Genomic DNA, 21,629 nt, shown 5'->3' with positions numbered 1-21,629 from the left:
AGTTGATTCATGAATGAAAGGGTAAAATCCATCTATTAGAAAAGCATGTCGAACTACTGCATGAAAAAGCTGGTGAGAAAAGTTTGGGTAAAAAATCCGATCAGAAGACTTGCCAAGAGTACAACCGCTGCCGATCTGAAAGGATACTTGGTGGAAGACTTCTCAGAAGTTGTCTGTGAACCTCTGGAGAACTATGAAGCGTCTCACTCAAGATTCAAGGTTACTGTTAATTTTGATAATCTTGAAAAGATCTACAATCCGGATTACTGGCCAAATGGAGTCCTAATCTCAAGGTTTTTTCATCCCAGAAGTCCAAAAATTCAACAGAAATAACATCAGGCCAGCATTACAAGACGGATCTGCCTAAAACCAGCCTTGAAAACTCTCGCGATGACAACATGTTTCGAAGCATTACCTTAAAAATTGCTAACCATAATATTCAAAGTCTGGGGAACAAAGCTGTACGCCTAGAGTATCATCATCAAAGTACCGATGTATTAGTCATAACAGAACATTGGATGGACGAGCAAAGAATCTTAAATTTCAAATTGGGTAATTTTTTGTTAGGTAGTTATTTCTGTATCAGTAGATCATGGAGGAGTAGGTATATTTGTTCGTGAAAAAATTGTTAAATGTAAGGAACTTATGTTTGTGAAAAATATTTCGGTTATCAATGTGATAGAGTGTTGTGCCGTAGAAATTCCAAATTATCATTTAATCATTGTGGGTATTTACAGACCTCCTGGAACTAACCTTCAGAATTTAAACATCTTTTTTGATAGAATAAGTTGGATACTGTCACACCTCTCTAAATATAAAGACAGACATATAGTAATCACTGGTGATTTTAATATTCATTTCAATGATAGCAATAACAAGGAAACAAAAAAAATACATGATATCTTAACTGTGTACAATATGACGCCCCTGTCTACTGCACCGACAAGAATGACCCCCTCCAGTAGTTCATGTCTGGATAACATCTGTGTGAGTATTCAGGATGTCCATAATTGTCACTTTTCAGTACTTAACGACTTCGTATCTGACATTCTGGTCAAATGTTGCTACTTCACATTGATGAAAATATATCAAAAGCCAAAGTGGACCTCACTCAAAGGCGGTTTTTCTCTAACGACAATATTACTTATTTTCGTAAACTTTTATCAACTCAAAAGTGGGATACTGTCTTAAAGGAAGAGGATGTGAATGTAAGTTTCAATCTGTTATGCAATATTTTAAGCAATGAATTTTCAACTGCTTTTCCTTTAAAAACTATCAAATCTAATTCAATTAAAAATAAACAAGATCTGTGGGTGACGGATGAAATAATTAGAATGAAAAATCGTGTGGCACTATATGCAAATCTATCCATGAAGTATCCTACATTTAAACCGATTTTTTCATTGCTTAACAGTCAATATCAAGATATGTTAGTAGCAAGGAGGAAGGCCTATAATGATAATCTGATTATGACTGCAAACAATAAAAGCAAGGCCACTTGGAGAATTATAAATAAAATACCGAATAAAAGTTTTAAGGACTCTAATATTGAAATTTTTGAAAATGGTGTGACTTGTTCTGTGTGCCGAAAAACTTAATAATCTCTTTGCTAGTGTGGCGCACAACTGTACTGCCAATTTACCGAATACCATAGATATTGACTTTGTCAGAAGCAGCATTCCTCCAAATTTACATGTTTTTTTTTTACACCAGTAACGAATAGTGATGTTGGTAGTGCAATAAATAAATTGAAATCTTCAATGTCAGCCGGTGAAGATGGCATCTGCAATAATTTATTGAAGGCGGTGTCGGAATTTATAACTACCCCATTAACTTATATTTTTACCTTGTCCTTAAAGGGCATCTATCCTGATTCGTTAAAGAATGCTCTAATTATTCCTCTTTTTAAGAAGGGTGACCGTAATGCAGTGGAAAACTATCGCCCTATCAGTCTCCTGCCATGCATTGGCAAAATTCTTGAAATCATTGTAAATGATAGACTCACAGGCTTTTTAGAAAAATATAATCTCTTGCACAATTGCCAGCATGGATTCAGAAAAAGCTTTAGTACTGACACTGCACTCAGCCAATTCATTCACAACATTCAGTTATCACTTGATAGAAATTTAACAACCAGGGGTTTGTATGTGGATTTCACTAAAGCCTTCGATTGTGTGAACCATCAAATACTAATTGAAAAACTTCATAGATATGGAATTCGTGGGGTTGCTCTAGATTGGTTTACCTCTTACTTATCCAATCGTTCGCAAAAAGTGCAGTTACATAATGCCACCTTCTCCTCGTTAAGAAGTGTAGATTGCGGAGTGCCTCAAGGGTCGATCCTAGGGCCTACTTTGTTTATTATCTATGCTAATGACGTTCATTTGTATTTACAAAAGTTTCCTAATGTTTTGCAAATCTATTATGCTGATGATTCAAATTTTTTGATAACTGGTAACAGTCTACAAGAAGTTGCTTCTATTTCAACCGGACTATTGCAAAGCATAACTTTATGGTGTAACAAAAATAGGCTTGTGATTAATAATGACAAAAGAACGCACATGTTATTTCGGAAAAGGTATAGTAGTTTTGAAAACTCTCTTAATATCTCATTATCTAATTCTAGTAAACTACTGGGAGTTGTAGTTGACAACACATTGTCGTGGACGTCACATATTGACTATATTTGTGGTAAACTAACGAAGGTTTGTTATATGCTTAAAAGTGCTTCGCATCACTGTAGTACGGATATCCTGATAACTCTATACTTTGGTCACTTCCACTCGATACTTGCCTATGACATTGAGAATTGGTACAAATCATCTCAATTTGAAATTAATCGGGTGTTTAAAATACAAAAATTGGCAATCCGTACCATCGCAGGTCTGAAAAGATTGGATTCTTGCAGACCATTCTTTAAGATTTACAATATTCTTACTGTTGCTAATATTTACATATGCAAGGTATTATGTTTTGCCTTTAAATATAGAGGAAAATTTCAAACCTGTGGTGCTACTCATACATATTTTACCAGAAACAGGGAATGTCTTCTACCCGAGAAACATGTTACGTCAAAATACCAAAGAAGTTTATTCTTTAATTCGTGTAAACTTTATAATAACCTGCCGAAAGATATAAAAAAATTGATAATTTTTTTACATTCAAGAAAACTATTAAACAATATTTATTAGAAAAAAAAATTGTTATGCTGTTAACGAATATTTTAATTGATATGTCTCTGTTTTTAATTTTTAATTTTTAATTTGTTTTGTACCTAATTATTTATGCAATGTAATCGATTACTTTGCTATGACGTGCAAAAATGTATACATGTTGTATATGTTTTTATGAAATATATTATTATTATTAATATTATTATATTATTACTAAGATTTGTAAAAGTACATTATACCTGGGGAGTGGTGTCCAAAGAGTCTGGATAGAGGAATAATTCACTCCTATATTCCACCAATTTCAATAATATTAGAAGGAATTTTTTTTGTGCATGTATTTGATAAACCCGCTGTATGTATATAAAAAAAAAATCAAAAGCTACATTAATGGGCTTAATGTTTGACAAATGATTGTCAAATATTGTTTGTACAGTCGGCGCGAAAATGGCCTCGACGTTTCTCTAACCTCGGCCGCCGTCTCCGTCCACGTCCGGCGCGCTTATCATCTCTCGTCAAATTTTTCGGTTCTTGCCCCTCCGTCTGCCTGCATCCCTCTCGCGAAAGCCTCCTCGGCTCGCTCCCTTCCGCCTTCCGCCTCTATTGATTTCTCATGACATCATGGGGTTGCCAAGAGACGCGGCGCCGGCGCCCCGCCGCCGCCGCGATCGACCCCTGGGCCTCCGTCGCAGTCCGGGCCGAGAGCAGCGTAACGATGTGCTAAGCCGCCGCCATGGGTACCGTGCTGAGTTTCTCTCCCCGCGAACGACGCCCCGTGTACACCACCAGCTCCACCGGCGACTTCACCCTCAACAACTTCTCCTACGAGCAGCTCAACAACGCGAAGAACCGCGACAAGAACACCACCAACTCCAACAACAACCTCAACATCAACAACAACGACAATGCGCGCATCATCTCCGAGAAGAACGCGCTAGAGAAGAACCTGAAGAAGCATTCGCTCTTCATCAATGCGCTGTCGTGGAAGCGGTTCTCCACCACGAACAACAATAAGAAGAAGCTCGACAACAAGAACAAGAATGCGGCGGCGTTCCGGCAGCCGCTGGACAACATCCACGTGGACAAGAACAAGAACATCCAGAACAAGCAGGGCTACTACTCGGGCTCGAAGAGCGCCTCGGCGTTGGCGTTGGACATCGTGAGGGTGAACAATGCGAACAACGCCAATCACCACGCCAACTGCGACAAGTTGACCAACAAGCCGCTGCTGCTCCAGCAGAACTCGGTCAACTCGCAGAACCAGGTCGTGCCGGTGGCGGCGCCCAAGAAGACTGTCATCCAGGCTTCCACTTCGGAGTTGCTGAAATGTCTAGGCATGTATCTGCACACCAAGTGCTACAAGCTGAGGGATTTCCAGGCGGGGGACGCCGTCATGTGGCTGAGGACGGTGGACAGGAGCCTGCTGCTGCAGGGATGGCAGGTCAGTACGCAGAGGAAGGTTTGTTTGGACGTGGTGCGTTACGGTGCGTTTGCTTAGGTTACGGTATGTTGCGATTTGGGGTGGGGGGAGGGGAACGGCTTCTGGTTTGTTGTGGCGAGGAGTAACGCACCCGATTTGTGGCTTTGTAGCCAAAATTCGGTTTTTTTACTCAGTTGGGGTTACAGAACGATCTAGTTTTCGTTTTATTCTTTGGAATACAGGGTTGATGTTGTAATGATTAGTTGTCTCTGGTTTTCCTCTTTTCTCCTTGGTTTAGATTTGATGGTCACTTTTAGGATGCCCTCTGGAGATTTCTCCATAAACCGATTCTGGCCTATATGTGGCTATATATAGTATAGGACATTTATTGACACCTACACAACACTGAAAATTTTATTTGATTATTATGTCGAATAATGTTCCTCAGAACGTCTCTGTAGAATCAAGGGGGATTTATTATTCATTTTCTTAAGATATACCGGGTGTTTCTTTTATTTGATACAACCCCTGTAAATTTTTTATTTTTAAAGATAAATCTGTAGTTCTTTGAGCAAATTTGTATCATTTTAAAAGATCTAGCGATGGCAACAATTTTTCTATTGTTTTTCAAGCAACTAGATTTTGAAATAAACGGAAAATTTTGGAGATATTTTACTAAATAACTTTTTTATTATTGATTTTAGAATATCAGTTGCTTTTGATTTTTTGTAGTGAAAAAATCAATCTTTCCATTTATGAAAAAATATACCTAGTGTTCCATTAAAAAAAAAATAAGTTGACGTCATTTCCGGTTCTACCGCCAGTGATAATAAAAATGTGTGTTTACCATCATATAAATCTTTGAGAATGATACAAATTTGGTTAAAGAACTACGGGTTTATCTTCAAGAATAAAAAAGTTACAGGGGTTGTATCAAATAAAAGAAACACCCTGTATAGTTGTATTCTATTGCGAACAGAAAACCCTTCCTTTTTATGTCGTAGATTATCATAATTATGTCTCTAGAAACATCAAGATATATACAAACCGCGACATTTAAGTTTACACTTTTAGACCACAACAAATGCTCAGTTATACATCACTGACTATTTTTTTTAACTTTCCGAGCATAAGCTAAAGAAATGTTGTAATCGAGCCCATCTGGCAACTGGCTACTTTTATGTTTTTTCGAGGTTCTTAAACCCTCGGTCTCCGTCTGTCTGTCTGCTGTGTGTTCGGTTTTCTATTAGACAGATAATCACTACTGGAGTGATCGTTGTCAAATTTTATATGTGCTTTCTAAAACGCTAACTAAAATGTCTGATCATTCTCACCAACAACAGGATGACGTCTTCCCCAAAATTTACATTAGTAAAATGTTATTTAAATTTTAGAAAATAAGATACTCCTGCACTTGTGCTTTATGAATTCGTGTCAAATTTTTATCCTAGACATAGAGATTATCGTGTTTTTTCAGTTTTTTGGTTTTAAAATTTTTCGACTTTTCGATTTCTCGCCTTCTCGATTCTCAACTATTTTAAATTTCAGTTTTGTGATTTTCAAGTTTTTTTCATTTTTAAATTTTTTGATTTTTCAATTCGTTGATTTTCTATTTTTTCAATTTCTCGATTTTCAATGTTTTGACAATCCACTTTTAGGATTTTTCGGTTTTTCCATTCTTCAATTTCTTGATTTTTCAAATTTTCGATCCAGATTTTTTATTTTTCGATTTTCCAATTTTTGGATTCTTCAATATTTTGATTTTTGTCATTTTAAAATTTTTGATCTTTCGATTTTTTGATTTTTCGATTTTTCGATTTCTCGATGTTTTGACCTCTGGATTTTCGTCTTTTAGATTTTCCGATTTTTCGATATTTTGATTTTCTCATTTCTCGATTTCTCAATTTTTTGACATTGCACTTTTAGGACTTTTATTTTTCGATTCTTCAATTTCCTGATTTTTCCAATTTTCGATATCTGGATTTTTTATTTTTCAATTTCTCAATTTTCAGATATTTCAGTGTTACCACTTTTCAATTTTCCGATCCTTCAATATTTCAATTTTTGACATTTTTTGTTGTAGATATTTCGATTTTTTGATTTTTCGACTTCTCGACTTTCGTTTTTTATATTTTCAGATTTTTCAATAATTTGATTTTCTCATTTCACGATTTCTTAATTTTTCGACATTTAATTCCTTGATTTAGCAAATTTTCAATATCTCTATTTTTTAATTTTTCGATTCCTCGATTTTCCGATACTTCAGTTTTACGATTTCTCAATTTTTGATTCTTCAATATTTCAATTTTTGACATCTTTAAATTTTAGATCTTCTGATTTTCCAATTTTTTTATATTTTCCCCCGTAATTGGGCCACCGGCCTGTAGGGAAACGTAATTCAATAAAAAAAAAAATAAAAAAAATGTTTCAATTTTCCGACTTTTCAATTTTTCAAAATCTTAGTTTTTCGATGTTCCAGTTTTGGGATTTTTTAGTTTTTCAGTTTTTGAATTTTTTTCGTTTTTTAAATTTTTCGATTTATCGATTGATCAATTTTTCGATTTGGAATTTTTCAGTGTTTCGATTCTTCAATTTACTCATATTTTAATTTTTTGATTTCTTAAATTTTAGATTTTTTAATTTCCAGATTTCTCGTTTTTTGATTTTTCACATTTTCGATTTTTCATTTTTATCAATTTTTCGATTTCTGGATTTCTCGGGATTTCCATGTTTCGATTGTTCGATTTTTCAATTTTTTTTATTCTTCAATTTTTCAATTTTGAGCTATTTTGGTTTCTGGCTTTTTATCGATTTTTCAATTTTTCTACTTCTCGACTTGCGATTTTTCGATTTCTTAATTTTTTGATATTTCGTTTATTTCTAGATGTTTCAATTTTTCGATGTTTTGATTTCTCGATTTCTGGGTTAGATTTTTCGATTTTTCCTTTTTTCAAATTTTTAATTTTAGAATTTTCGATTTTTCGCCTTCTCGAATGTCGTCTTTTAGATTTTCTGATTTTTCGATATTTTGATTTTCTCATTTCTTGATTCTCGATTTTTCGATGTTTCGGTTTCACGACTTCCCTATTTTTCGATTTTCAGATATTCAGTTCTTATTTGGCTTTTCGTTTTTTCGAATTTTCAATTTTTCAAAATCTTAGTTTTTCGATGTTTCAGTTTTGGGAATTTTTGTTTCTTGAATTTTTAAAGATTTTTCAATTTTTCGATTTATCGATTGATCAATTTTTCGCTATTTGAGGTTTTGGACTTTTTTTTTGATTTCTTAAATTTTACATTTTTTGATTTCTGATTTCTCGGTTTTTGATTTTTCACTTTTTCGATTTTTTATTGTTATCAATTTTTCAATTTAACGATTTATCGAGATTTCCATGTTTCGATTGTTCGATTTTTCATTTTCTTTTTTAAATTTAAATGTTTCAATTTTCAAATTTTAATTTTTCGATTTTTCGATTTTGGGTTATTTCAATTTCTAGGTTTTTAGATTTCTCGATTTTTCAATTTTTTGACTTTTCGATTTTCGATTTCTCGGTTTCTTGATCTTTTGATATTTCGATTTCTATATGTTAAAATTTTTCGATGTTTTGATTTTAAGATTTCTTGGTTTATTGATTTTCTGAATTTTCTATTTTTCAAATTTTCAATTTTCTATTTTCGACTTTCGTCTTTTAGATATTCCGATTTTTCGATATTTCATTTTTCAATTTCTCAATTTTTCCATGTTTCGGTCGACTTCTCGATTGTCCGATTATCAGATTTTCAATTCTTTCTCGACTTTTCGTTGGGAATTTTCAAATTTTCGATTCTTCGGTTTACGGTTTTTCACTTTTCGATTTTAAATTTTTCGATTTTTCGATATTTCAATTTTTGATTTTTCGACAAATCGATTTCTCGATTTTTTGACATCTCGATTTTTCGATATTTTTTTTTCTGATTTCTTGGTATCCCAATTTTTCGATGTTGCGATTTTTCGAATTCTCGATTTTTCGATTTTCAGATTTTCAATTCTTTCTCGACTTTTCGTTTTCTCGAATTTTCATATTTTCAGTATCTCAGTATTACTCAATTTTTCTTCGATTTTTCAGTTTTACGATTTATGGACTGTTCAGTTTTTAGATATTTGAGTTTTAGGATTTTTCAATTTTTTCAATTTTTATTTTAATTTTTGTTTTCTTAAATTTTAGATTTTTCGATTTCTCGTTTTTTCATTTTTCAGATTTAACAATATTTCGATTTCTAGATTTATTGATATTTCCATATTTGCCGATTTTTCGATTTTGTAACTTTTTTTAAACGTGAATTTTTATATTTTTCAAATTTTAATTCTTCGATTTTTAGATTTCTAGATTTTTAAATTTTTTGACTTCGAATTTTCGATTTCTTGATCTTTTGATGTTTCGATTTATAGATGTTTCAATTTTTCAATTTTTCGTTGTGTTGATTTCTCGATTTCTCGGCTTTTCGATTTTACAACTTTTTGATTTTTCTATTTTTCAAATTTTCAATTTTCGATTTTTTGACTTTCGTCTTTTAGATATTCCGATTTTTCGGTATTTCGTTTTTCCCATTTTTCAATTTCTCAATATTTCGATGTTGCGGTTTCTCGACTCCCCGATTGTCCGATTTTCAGATTTTCAATTCTTTCTCGACTTTTCGTTAGGATTTTTCAAATTTTCGATTCTTCAGTTTATTGGTTTTTAAAATTTTAGATTCCTTGATTTTTTTATATTTTAATTTCTCAATTTTTCCGATATTTCCGTTTACGGTTTTTCACTTTTTCGATTTTTCAATATTTCAATTTTTGATTTTTCGACAAATCGATTTCTCGATTTTTTGACATCTCGATTTTTCGCTATTTTTTTTTTCATTTCTCGTATCTCAATTTTTCGATGTTGCGATTTTTCGAATTCTCGATTTTTCGATTTTCAAATTTTCAATTCTTTCTCGACTTTTGGTTTTCCCGAGTTTTCAATTTTTCAGTATCTCAGTGTTATTAAATTTTTCTTCGATTTTTCAAATTTTCGATTTATGGATTGTTCAATATATAGATATATTTAGTTTAGGATTTTTCAATTTCTTCAATTTTTCGTTATTTTAATTTTTTGTTTTCTTAAATTTTGGATTTTTTATTTCGATTTCTCAATTTATTGATATTTCGATATTTGCCGATTTTTCGATTTTGCAACTTTTTTTAAACGTGAATTTTTATATTTTTCAAATTTTAATTCTTCGATTTTTAGATTTTGGGACATTTCAATTCCTGAATTTTTAGATTTCTAGATTTTTAAATTTTTTGACTTCTTGACTTTCGAATTTTTGGATTTCTTGATCTTTTGATGTTTCGATTTCTAGATGTTTTAATTTTTCAATTTTTTGATGTTTTGACTTCTCGATTTCTCGGTTTTTCGATTTTTCAACTTTTTGGTTTTTCTATTTTTCAAATTTTCAATTTTCAAAATTTCGAAGTTTCGATTTTTCCCGATATTCGAATATTTTGAATTTCAATTTCTCGATTTTTTAGTTTTCCAATTTTTCTACTTCTTGATTCTTGATCTTAGAATTTTCGATTTTCGTTTTGTATATAGGTATTTCAGTTCTTGGATTTTTCGATTTTTCGAAATCTCGATTTTCGAATTTTTTTATTTTCCCGTTTTTCCATTTTCGATTTTGCTTTTTTCAAATATGGGCTTTATCGAATTTTCTGTATTTGATTTTTTGAACATTAGAGTTTCAGTTTTTCGAATTTCGATTTATTTTACTTTCGATTTTTTGATTTCTTGAGTTTCCGCGTATGGATCTTCGAATCTTCAAACTTTCGACATTTTAGTTTTCGATTTTTCGATTTCTCGATTTCTTGATTTTTTGGTATTTCGATTTCTAGATGTTCCAATTTTTCGATGTTTTGATTTCTGGATTTCTCGATTTATTGATTTTTCGATTTTTCCATTTTTCAAATTTTTAATTTTCGAATTTTCCATTTTTCCATTTTCTGAATTTTTGATTTTTCACCTTCTCGAATTTCGACTTTTAAATTTTCCGATTTTTCAATATTTTGATTTTCTCATTTCTCGATTTCTCAATTTTTCGATTTTCAGGTATTCAATTCTTATTTGACTTTTCTTTTTTTCGAGTTTTCAATTTTTCAAAATCTTAGTTTTTCGATGTTTCAGTTTTGGGTTTTTTTAGTTTTTCAGTTCTTGAATTTTTCCAAGATTTTTCAATTTTTCGATATTTGAGGTCTTTGATTTTTCAATGTTTCGATTCTTCATTTATGACGTTTTAATTTTTTGACTTCTTAAATTTTAGATTTTTTGGTTTGCAGATTTTCCGTTTTTTCATTTTTCATTTTTTCGATTTTTCATTTTTATCAATTTTTCGATTTCTCGATTTATCGAGGTTTCCATGTTTCGATTGTTCGATTTTTCATTTTTTTTTTATTTTTCAATTTTTCAAATTTTGGGCTATTTCGGGTTTCTGGATTTTTATATTTCTCGATTTCTTGATTTTTTGATATTTCGATTTCTAGATGTTTCAATTTTTCGATGTTTTGATTTCTGGATTTTTCGGTTTATTGATTTTTCCATTTTCCAAATTTTTAGTTTTCGAATTTTCCATTTTTCCATTTTTTGAATTTTCGATTTTTCACCTTCTCGAATTTCGATTTTTAAAATTTCCGATTTTTCGATATTTTGATTTTCTCATTTCTCAATTTCTCAATTTTTCGATTTTCAAATATTCAATACTTATTCGACTTTTCGTTTTTTCGAGTTTTTTCAATTTTTCGATATTTGAGGTCTTGGATTTTTCAATGTTTCGATACTTCATTTATGACATTTTAATTTTTTGATTTCTTAAATTTTAGATTTTTGATTTCCCGATTTCTAGTTTTTTGATTTTTCACTTTTTCGATTTTTTATTTTTATCAATTTTTCGATTTCATGATTTATCGAAATTTTCATGTTTCGATTGTTCGATTTTTCTTTTTTTTTTAAATTTAAATGTTTCAATTTTTCAAATTTTAAATTTTAGATTTTTCAATTTTGGGCTACTTCATTTTCTGGGTTTTTAGATTTCTTGGTTTTTCAATTTTTTGACTTCTCGATTTTCGATTTCTCGGTTTCTTGATCTTTTGATATTTTTGATTTCAAGTTGTTTCAATTTTTCGATGTTCTGATTTTTCGATTTCTTGGTTTATTGATTTTTTGATTTTTCTGTTTTTCAAATTTTCAATTTTCGATTTTTTGACTTTCGTCTTTTAAATATTCCGATTTTTCGATATTTCGGTTTTCCCATTTTTCAATTTCTCAATTTTTCGATGTTTCGGTTTCTCGACTTCTCGTTTGTCCGATTTTCAAATTTTCGAGTCTTCAGTTTCTTGGTTTTTAAAATTTTCGATTCCTTGATTTTTTTATATTTTAATTTCTCAATTTTTCCGATATTTCCGTTAACGGTTTTTCACTTTTTCGATTTGTCAATATTTTTTTCTCATTTCTCATATCTCAATTTTTCGATGTTGCGATTTTTCGAATTCTCGATTTTTCGATTTTCAAATTTTCAATTCTTTCTCGACTCTTCGTTTTCCCGTTTTCAATTTTTCAGTATCTCAGTATTATTCAATTTTTCTTCGATTTTTGAATTTTTCGATTTATCGATTGTTCAATTTTTAGATATTTTAGTTTAGGATTTTTCAATTTCTTCAATTTTTCGTTATTTTAATTTTTTGTTTTCTTAAATTTTGGATTTTTTATTTCGATTTCTCGATTTATTGATATTTCGATATTTGCCGATTTTTCGATTTTGCAACTTTTTTTAAACGTGAATTTTTATGTTTTTCAAATTTTAATTCTTCGATTTTTAGATTTTGGCACATTTCAATTCCTGGATTTTTAGATTTCTAGATTTCTAAATTTTTTGACTTCTTGACTTTCGAATTTTCGATTTCTTGATCTTTTGATGTTTCGATTTCTAGATGTTTCAATTTTTCAATTTTTTGATGTGTTGACTTCTCGATTTGTCGGTTTTTCGATTTTTCAACTTTTTGGTTTTTCTATTTTTCAAATTTTCAATTTTCAAAATTTCGAAGTTTCGATTTTTCCCGATATTCGAATATTTTGAATTTCAATTTCTCGATTTTTCAGTTTTCCAATTTTTCTACTTCTTGATTTTCCATCTTAGAATTTTCGATTTTCGTTTTTTATATAGGTATTCCAGTTCTTGGATTTTTCGATTTTGGTTTTTTCAAATATGGGCTTTATCGAATTATCTGTATTTGATTTTTTGAACATTCGATTTTCAGTTTTTCCATTTTTCAGTTTTTCGAATTTCGATTTATTTTACTTTCGATTTTTTGATTTCTTGAGTTTCCGTTTATGGATCTTCGAATTTTCAAACTTTCGACATTTTAGTTTTCGAATTTTCGATTTTTCAATTTTTGCAAGTAATTAGAATGTACACTTTTTTTATTTTTAGATTTTTCAAGTTTTGACTTCCACTGTTCTGTTTTCAGATGTTTCAATTTTGTTACTTTTCAATTTTTTGATTTCTCGAGTTTTTGGTTTTTCGAATTTTTGATTTTTTGATCTTTTGATGTTTCGATTTCTAGATGTTTCAATTTTTCAATTTTTTGATGTGTTGACTTCTCGATTCCTCGGTTTTTCGATTATTCAACTTTTTGGTTTATCTGTTTTTCAAATTTTCAATTTTCACAATTTCGAATTTTCGATTTTTCCATTCTTCGGATTTTTTATTTTTCAATATTCGAATGTTTTGAATTTCAATGTCTCGATTTTTCAGTTTTCCAATTTTTCTACATCTTGATTTTCCATCTTAGAATTTTCGATTTTCGTTTTTTATATAGGTATTCCAGTTCTTGGATTTTTCAATTTTGGTTTTTTCAAATATGGGCTTTATCGAATTATCTGTATTTGATTTTTTGAACATTCGATTTTCAGTTTTTCCATTTTTCAGTTTTTCGAATTTCGATTTATTTTACTTTCGATTTTTTGATTTCTTGAGTTTCCGTTTATGGATCTTCGAATTTTCAAACTTTCGACATTTTAGTTTTCGAATTTTCGGTTTTTCAATTTTTGCAAGTAATTAGAATGTACACTTTTTTTATTTTGAGATTTTTCAAGTTTTGACTTCCACTCTTCTGTTTTCAGATGTTTCAATTTTGTTACTTTTCAATTTTTTGATTTCTCGAGTTTTTGGTTTTTCGAATTTTTGATTTTTTGATCTTTTGATGTTTCGATTTCTAGATGTTTCAATTTTTCAATTTTTTGATGTGCTGATTTCTCGATTTCTCGATTTTTCGAGTTTTCAACTTTTTGGTTTTTCTATTTTTCAAATTTTCAGTTTACAAAATTTCGAATTTTCGATTTTTCCATTTTTCGGATTTTTTATTTTTCGATATTCGAATGTTTTGAATTTCAATTTCTCGATTTTTCAGTTTTCCAATTTTTCTACTTCTGGATTTTCCATCTTAGAATTTTCGATTTATGTTTTTTGTTATAGGTATTCCAGTTCTTGGATTTTTCGATTTTGGTTATTTCAAATATGGGCTTTATCGAATTTTCTGTATTTGATTTTTTGGACATTCGATTTTCAGTTTTTCCATTTTTCAGTTTTTCGAATTTCGATATATTTTACTTTCGATTTTTGATTTCTTGAGTTTCCGTTTATGGATCTTCGAATTTTCAAACTTTCGACATTTTAGTTTTCAATTTTTGCAAGTAATTAGAATTTACTTTTTTAATTTTTAGATTTTTCAAGTTTTCAATTCCACTCTTCTGTTTTCAGATGTTTCAATTTTGTTACTTTTCAATTTTTTGATTTTTCGAGTTTTTGGTTTTTCGATTTTTGATTTTTCGGAAGATTTGTCCATTTTCGATTTTTCGTTAGCTGCCAAATCAAATTTTATAATTTTTCAAAGAAACGGGATTTACTAGGCTTTACATCAAGGGTGAGGGAAGTTCTGTCGAATAACCTTCTACCATTTTTTTTGAGCAGCATACATTAATTAAAGTTATTTTCAATTAAACATAGTATTTATGTTTTTGAGGCATAATATACAAATGAGTTTATTGAAGTAGAACACCCTTGATGTTTTTGGATACCCTGATTTGCTTCGTCTTAGGATTTATAATCACCGTTTATTTTTGAAGTTCAAATGCGACGTTGCCATATTGTTCCAATTTCCTTATTTTTTTTAAGAATGAAAGGGTTCACAAAATGGTAGTAAGGTTATTTTTAACACATGTGTAATATTTTATGGAGGGATAAACAAAAGTGTATCAATTAAATTATATCTAATATACAGAGTGTTTGTCAAAAAATATTGATTTTTTATTTTTTTTTAAATCGAACACTTGTTTTTTTATTCTTTTTCTTTCGATATGTTGGTGTGTCCTTTGAGCACGTGAAAAATCGTAGACACTATTGACTTTACATATAGAAAATACTCAATGAATCTAATTTCAAAATTAGTTTAAATTTCCAAGAATTAATGAAAATAAAAATGTGGTTATATAACAGAACACTCTGTATTGAGAAAATAATTTTGTTTTATATACCACGTGTTTGAAAAACGAAGCTCACCTTCCTAGCTATCTTATTTATTCGAGCACAGCATCGAAAAATTAATCTAGCGTTAACTTATCCTCGCCACGCAAAAATGACCTTAACCTCTCACACCCATAACTCAAAAATATACTTAAGCTGCCGTAAATTTTAATAACCACCCCGACAAGCCAAGCATAATGAACTTTGTAGCTAAATTATGAGCACAATAATTTGTATCTCGATACCTCCACCTACTCATATTTTGAAGTTGACGCACGCTTGGGTCGGCTTACGGTAGAAAGGGCTCAAGAACCTCTCCCGCTTTATAAGAGTCTGCTCCTGTGGCAATCGATAAGTTATCGCCCCCGAGCGAAATTCCGCGACGTCATTACAGAGGGTGGAATTTTAGTAGCACAAAGGCACAGCGGTGACGTTCGCCGGAGCTATTTGCGGCCTAACCTAAAAATAATAAGAAAAGAAAAGCTAAGCAATAAATAATAATTGGGGGATCGATTGTGGGGCGGCTTTGTGTGGACGCCGGTTTATGGGTCGGGTTTGTAATTACGTTTCGTTGTGGAGGGGTTGTGGGGGGAGGATGAAAGCTACCGGGTATTGGTGGTTGATGGCGAAAATTTGGGGAGTGTTGGAAACGAGAAACTACTAAGTAAATTTTATTAAAATTTTACGATTTATCTTGGAAACTATAACACCTCTTGGTCTTCTCTTACACTGGGCCCTAATACACTTTTTTCTATTTTGGTGTTTTTTTTATTGTTCGATTTGAAAATTGAAATATGAATATTTGAAAATATACACATATGTATACTTATTAATGTTTTATAATCTCTTTGTATCTACAGGGTGATGAACAAGTGACATGTGCTCGATGTACGTTTTTAAGAAGACTTTGAAGAACTCAAAAAAATGGTTTAAAAAAATCCCGGAACCAAATTTTTGAAAATATTGAACATCATAATTGAGGAATTAACGTCGTAATTCTAATTTGTTTTAAGGAACTGCATTATTTAATAGACAGTTAAATAACCAGTTATTAATAATTTAATAATAATTTGCTAATGCGATTCACAACGTCATATTTTCAAAAATTTGGTTCAGAGATTTTTTTACCATTTTTTTCGAATTCTACAAAATCTTCTAACAATGTACCATCGAGCAAATAACATTTCATTTTTTCATCATTCTGTGTGTGTAGATAAATTTATTGAATTACAACAAAGCGCAGACTTTTGTTTCCATAAAATATGGATGTCAAAAATAAACCTACTGCGATCATTTGGTTTGTAAGAAATTTCAAGTAAAGTGAATTTAAAAAATAAAATATGCTTATAGAGTTTTTGGAGAGATCAATGAAGGTATCTAAAAATATATAGGGTGTTCTATAAAAAGATATTAACAATTGTGTGCCTTTGAAGTACAGTTCTACAAATCCCGCTTCTTTGAAAAATTATAAGAAATTTTTGTTTTCTGATAAACTTATATAGTAAAAACCAGAGGTGTAAATGACATCTCGAACCCCCTGCGACACGAGGACGCAAATTCCAAAAATATTTTCAAAGCAAATAACTTCGATTGTTTATGTTTATACATCGAAAGAATGTCATGTAGAAATTAGTTTGATATGAATGAGTTTGTCGTCTAAAAACAGAGGAGTTTAATTAGTAATTAAATCACAATCGAACAAAATCTTGTGAATAAAATAATTCTTATTTTATCATTAGTAAATAAAGACGTGCGTATTCTCACATTTTCAAGAAAATGGGGTGACTGACTTGTTCTTAATTTGACCAATAAAAAATTTGTGATGACGTCATTAACATGGATAATTCTAGTCACAGCATAAAAGAAAAGTAGTCACAGCGTATTACCAATACAAGAAAAAAAAATCGTGTTGGTAATATAACGTTGTTATAACTTGCAAACGTTTTTGCGAAAATTTGAAAGTTTGGGGAAAAAACTGAAAGCGCATTCGTATACTACAATCTTTTTGTATAACATACAAATCATTTTAAAATACAATTAATCGAAATGATGTCATCAAATTGTTGGTAGGGATGTTTGGCCAAATTTTGGTTAGCATTTAACCGTGTAGATGATATTTCTGACATACATACAAAATTTCATAATCGGTCCAGCAGTTCCAGAGATTACGTGTCTCATAAAAATGGATACAGACAGACAGACGGAAACGGGTGACTACTTTTTTTGTACTCGTACTATGGAGGTCATGAAACATCGAGAAAACATAAAAGTGGCCATTTCCTTAGCTTACGCTCGGGAAATAAAAATATCCAACACAACTGAAGAAAAAAATCAGTTCTATTATAGTTACTTTTTTCCGAAACTAGACGTGATGGAATTTTTTGGTCATTGAATTTGAATTCAATAGCTCAAAAAACATAAAGAAATGTGCTAACGAATTTATGAGTTTCAAGTTACAGTCGTAATAGAAATAAAAATTTTGTTTGTATATCTAGTGCTAGAGTATATTTTATTGCTGACTAGTATCAAAATGCTTTATAAATGTCAAAATTGGTAGTAATTTGATTGTTGTCAAATTTGGTTTACATATTAGGAATAATTTGCCAAATAAATCCTATCCAAAATGTGTAAAATATGATGTGTCAATACATACAAGTTATCATTATATTCATATTTTTTAGAATTGTTTATACAGGGTGATTAAAAAAATTGAAAGAGTAAATTTTTTTTCGAAAATTTGGCAATACAATAGTGTTATCTATCCAAATTGATACACGTGTCCTTGCAAAAGTGTTGATGACGTCATCATAAAATTTTGTAACGGAAAAACTCATTTGAATTGAAACATTAGCACGTTTTTACTTCCCGAGCGTAAGCAAAGGAAGTATTGTAATCGAGTCCGTCGGCCGACTCTCTACTTTTACGTTTTCTCGATCTTTCATGACCCCTAGAAGACAAAGAAATAGGTCTCCCATTTCCGTCTGTCTGTCCGTCTGTCCGTCCATCTGTCCGTCTGTCCGTCTGTCCGTCTGTCCGTCTGCCGTCCCGGATTTTTATTAGACAGATAATCTCCGAAAATACTCGACCGATTGTTGTGAAATTTTGTACTTATATTAAGAATATCATGTAGATGGTAAAACGCTAACCAAAATTTGTCTAATCATCCCCACCACTAATGCGATGACGTCACTTCAAATTTGTACATAGTAAATGGGTTTTCAATTGTATAAAATAACATAGTCCTACACATGTAGTTTACAACTCTGAATCGACTTTTCACCCGAAACGTCCACATTTTTGGAAAAAAAATCAAAATTATAAAACAACATTTTGAAATTTAATTTTTAATCTGCTAACCAGAATGCTTTGAAATGTTGCAGATGTTTTAAGGCTATAAAGAGCATCATAAATCTTTAGTCAAAAAATATTTGCTTATCCCCTCCAAAAACTTGATGACGTCAGCTCAAAAGTTTGTGGAATAAATCATATCTAAAATGTACAAAATATGATGAGCCTGTACTTGTCATTTATCACTCCATTCATATTTTTTGGATTTGCATATACAGAGTGACTCAAAAAAATTAATGAATGCGTAAATATATTTTATTGATTTAATCAGGAACTACAAAACGGAATGCCCTGACATCTTGCAGATGTTTTAAGGTTATAAAGAGCATAATAAATGTTTAGTCAAAATATATTTGCTTATCCCCTCCAAAAAATTGATGACGTCAGCTCGAAAGTTTGCCGTATAAATCCTATCTAAACTGTAAAAATATGATCAGTCTGTACTTGTGATCTATCACTCCATTCATATTTTTTGGATTTGCATATACAGGGTGATTCAAGAAAATAAATGAAAGCGTAAATTTATTTTACTGATTTACTCAGGAACTACAAAACCGAATGCTTCGAAATCTTGAAGATATTTTAAAATTATCATAAGCATGGTAAATTTTTGATCAAAATGTATTTGGTCGTCCCCCCTAAAAAATGTATGACGTCACCACAAAATTTTGCTGAATAAATCCTATTTAAAATGTACAAAATATGGTGAGTCTCTTCTTGTGATTTATCATTCCATTCAAATTTTTTCGATTTGCATATACAGGGTGACTCAAAAAAATTAATGAATGCGTAAATTTATTTTATTGATTTAATCAGGAACTACAAAACCGAATGCTTTGAAATCTTGCATATGTTTTAAGGTTATAAAGAGCATAATAAATTTTTAGTCAAAATATATTTGGTTATCTTCTACAAAAAACTGATGACGTCAGCTCAAAAGTTTGCCGAATAAATCGTATCTAAAATGTACAAAATATGATGAGTCTGTACTTGTGATTTATCATTCCATTCATATTTTTGAATTTGCATATGCAGGGTGACTCAAAAAAATTAATGAAGGCGTGAATTGATTTTATCGATTTAATCAGGAATTACAAAACCGAATGCTTTGAAATCTTGGGAATATTTTAAAATTATTATAAGCATGGTAAACTTTTGTTCAAAAAGTATTTGTTCATCCCTCCTAAAAAAATTGATGACGTCACCCTTAAATTTTGCTGAATAAATCCTATCTAAAATGCAAAAAATATGATGAGTTTGTACTTGTGATTTATCATTCCATTCATATTTTTTAGATTTTCTTAAGAGGTGGTTCAAAAAAATTAATGAAGTCAATTTATTTTATTGATTAAATTAAAGGCAACACTTATTATTAGTATTACACCCCAACCAACCCAATTTGGTAGACACAAAATTTGTTAAAGGAAAAACTCGGTTGAAACATAAGGGTAGCACGCTTATTTACATCGACTTTAACATTACAGACCTGCATTTGTTTTATGCGCTCACTTGGTTCCGCGAATGTGAAATAGACATGTTTATAATCAACCAATTGTGAATTTCACCGTCAAGAATTAAAATAAAACCCAATGTTTTATATAATAAGCGGAAGTCGAAGCAATAAAACCGATGGTCGTTTTGTTTACAGTTTCTCTGTTTGACTCTCACGTATGCTGTTACGCCTGTCATCTTAAATTAAGAATGCTTATACATACACGATTTTCAGTTGCCGTATACGTGAGTAAATTGTTTCGTTATTTTATTGATTATTACAAATCAATATTCAAAACGACCCAATTCATTTTCCCGAAAATTTGAGAATTTAATAATTTTATTCTTAGTATTACACTGCATCTATCCCAACTGATATACGTGTCCTTGCAAAAATGTTGATGACGTCATCGCAATTTTTTTTTAAATTCCCACTACAAAAATGTAATGAGAAAAAAAACACAATAGGCATGCAGTCGTCAAGTTTCCGACAGCGAGGGAAGTACTGTCTAAACTCTTTAGACCAATTTTTTTCTATTGTCTCTGAAGGGTTTAATTAAATCCCACAACTGTTTCTTCGAAAATTTGCAAATTATCTATGCTGACAAAATTAAAACGTTTGTTTGCTTGATTAAAAAATTGCGTCTAATAATTTTGATCTAATAAATGAAGTAGAAAAGTGGCAATCCAGCTCAAAGCAAATGTCAATCAGACTACTGACACACAAAAAACTCAGTCAAATCAGTTTGTCCAACTTAAAGAAAAAATATCAAAACTTACTTTACTATATAAAGATCGTGAATGGATAATAGTTAGTTTTAGTTTCGCCTCTATATCATTTCACACGAAACCAAAAACGCTACAAAGAAATCGTTTTATTCCACCTCATTTACTTTTTATTCCCTCAGTGTTCTTATTCAGATTAAGTCCTAATACCCGTTCTTACCACTTCGGAAACATTACAAACGCAAATTTCCCATATTTGCTTTCCACTTTATGCTAAAATACAGCCGCAATACCATTTCCATGCGAACTACTTACTTAACATTTCAAACATTTCTTTCTACAACACGTAAAATTGTGTCACCAAGAATACACAAAAATACGTTATTCGCACAATTTACTAAAACGCACCCATCCATCACAACACGTGCCACTCTCGCATCCCCATCCCCACCCCCACCCCCAATTTTCTCGCTGCAATTTGTGTCAAATCCCAAAGTTCGCTCCGATACTCCGCGCCGCAAACCCATTCCAAAAGCCATTAAAACCGCGCTTTTCCTCGCATGCAAGATGAACAGTAAATAGACTTCCAAACTCATAAATTATAATTAGCTACCTCTAGGAAAGAGTCCATCACGCAGACCGCGAATGCAAATAGGGGGCGAGCGGTGCGTGCGTGGAGAATAAGCAAACAAAAACTTCAAGAATCGTGCCAAATAAAATACAAGTGTGGAGGAAAGTGTTCTAAATTTTTAACGCGTGTTTGCTCGGGGCGAATCTGGGGCAGGTTTCGGCAAACAAACACTCGAAACGGCGGATGGGGTAGTGGGAGGGGTGCGGTTTTGGTGGTTGAGGAGGTCTTTGAATTGTGGGTTAAGGTGGATACTAGAATGAAGGGT

General features: G+C 31.1%; 1 protein-coding gene across 1 annotated transcript in view; it reads left to right on the top strand.

Moving 5' to 3' along the window:
- The first annotated feature begins 3,867 nt into the window (after positions 1–3,867).
- Positions 3,868–21,629, top strand: part of LOC135123262 (cyclin-dependent kinase 5 activator 1-like) — a 60,580-nt gene continuing 42,818 nt past the window's right edge. Inside the window, exon 1 of the mRNA XM_064047758.1 lies at positions 3,868–4,611. Within this exon, the coding sequence (XP_063903828.1) occupies positions 3,904–4,611 (708 nt within the window). The 5' untranslated portion in view covers positions 3,868–3,903. The remainder of the gene's footprint in view (positions 4,612–21,629) is intronic.

This window comes from Zophobas morio, unplaced genomic scaffold, assembly GCF_036711695.1.
Source record: "Zophobas morio isolate AGI-343-1 ecotype UQ-CSIRO unplaced genomic scaffold, CSIRO_AGI_Zmor_V1 ptg000006l, whole genome shotgun sequence".
Taxonomy (NCBI): Eukaryota; Metazoa; Arthropoda; class Insecta; order Coleoptera; family Tenebrionidae; genus Zophobas; species Zophobas morio.
This window is presented reverse-complemented; position numbering and strand designations above follow the sequence as displayed.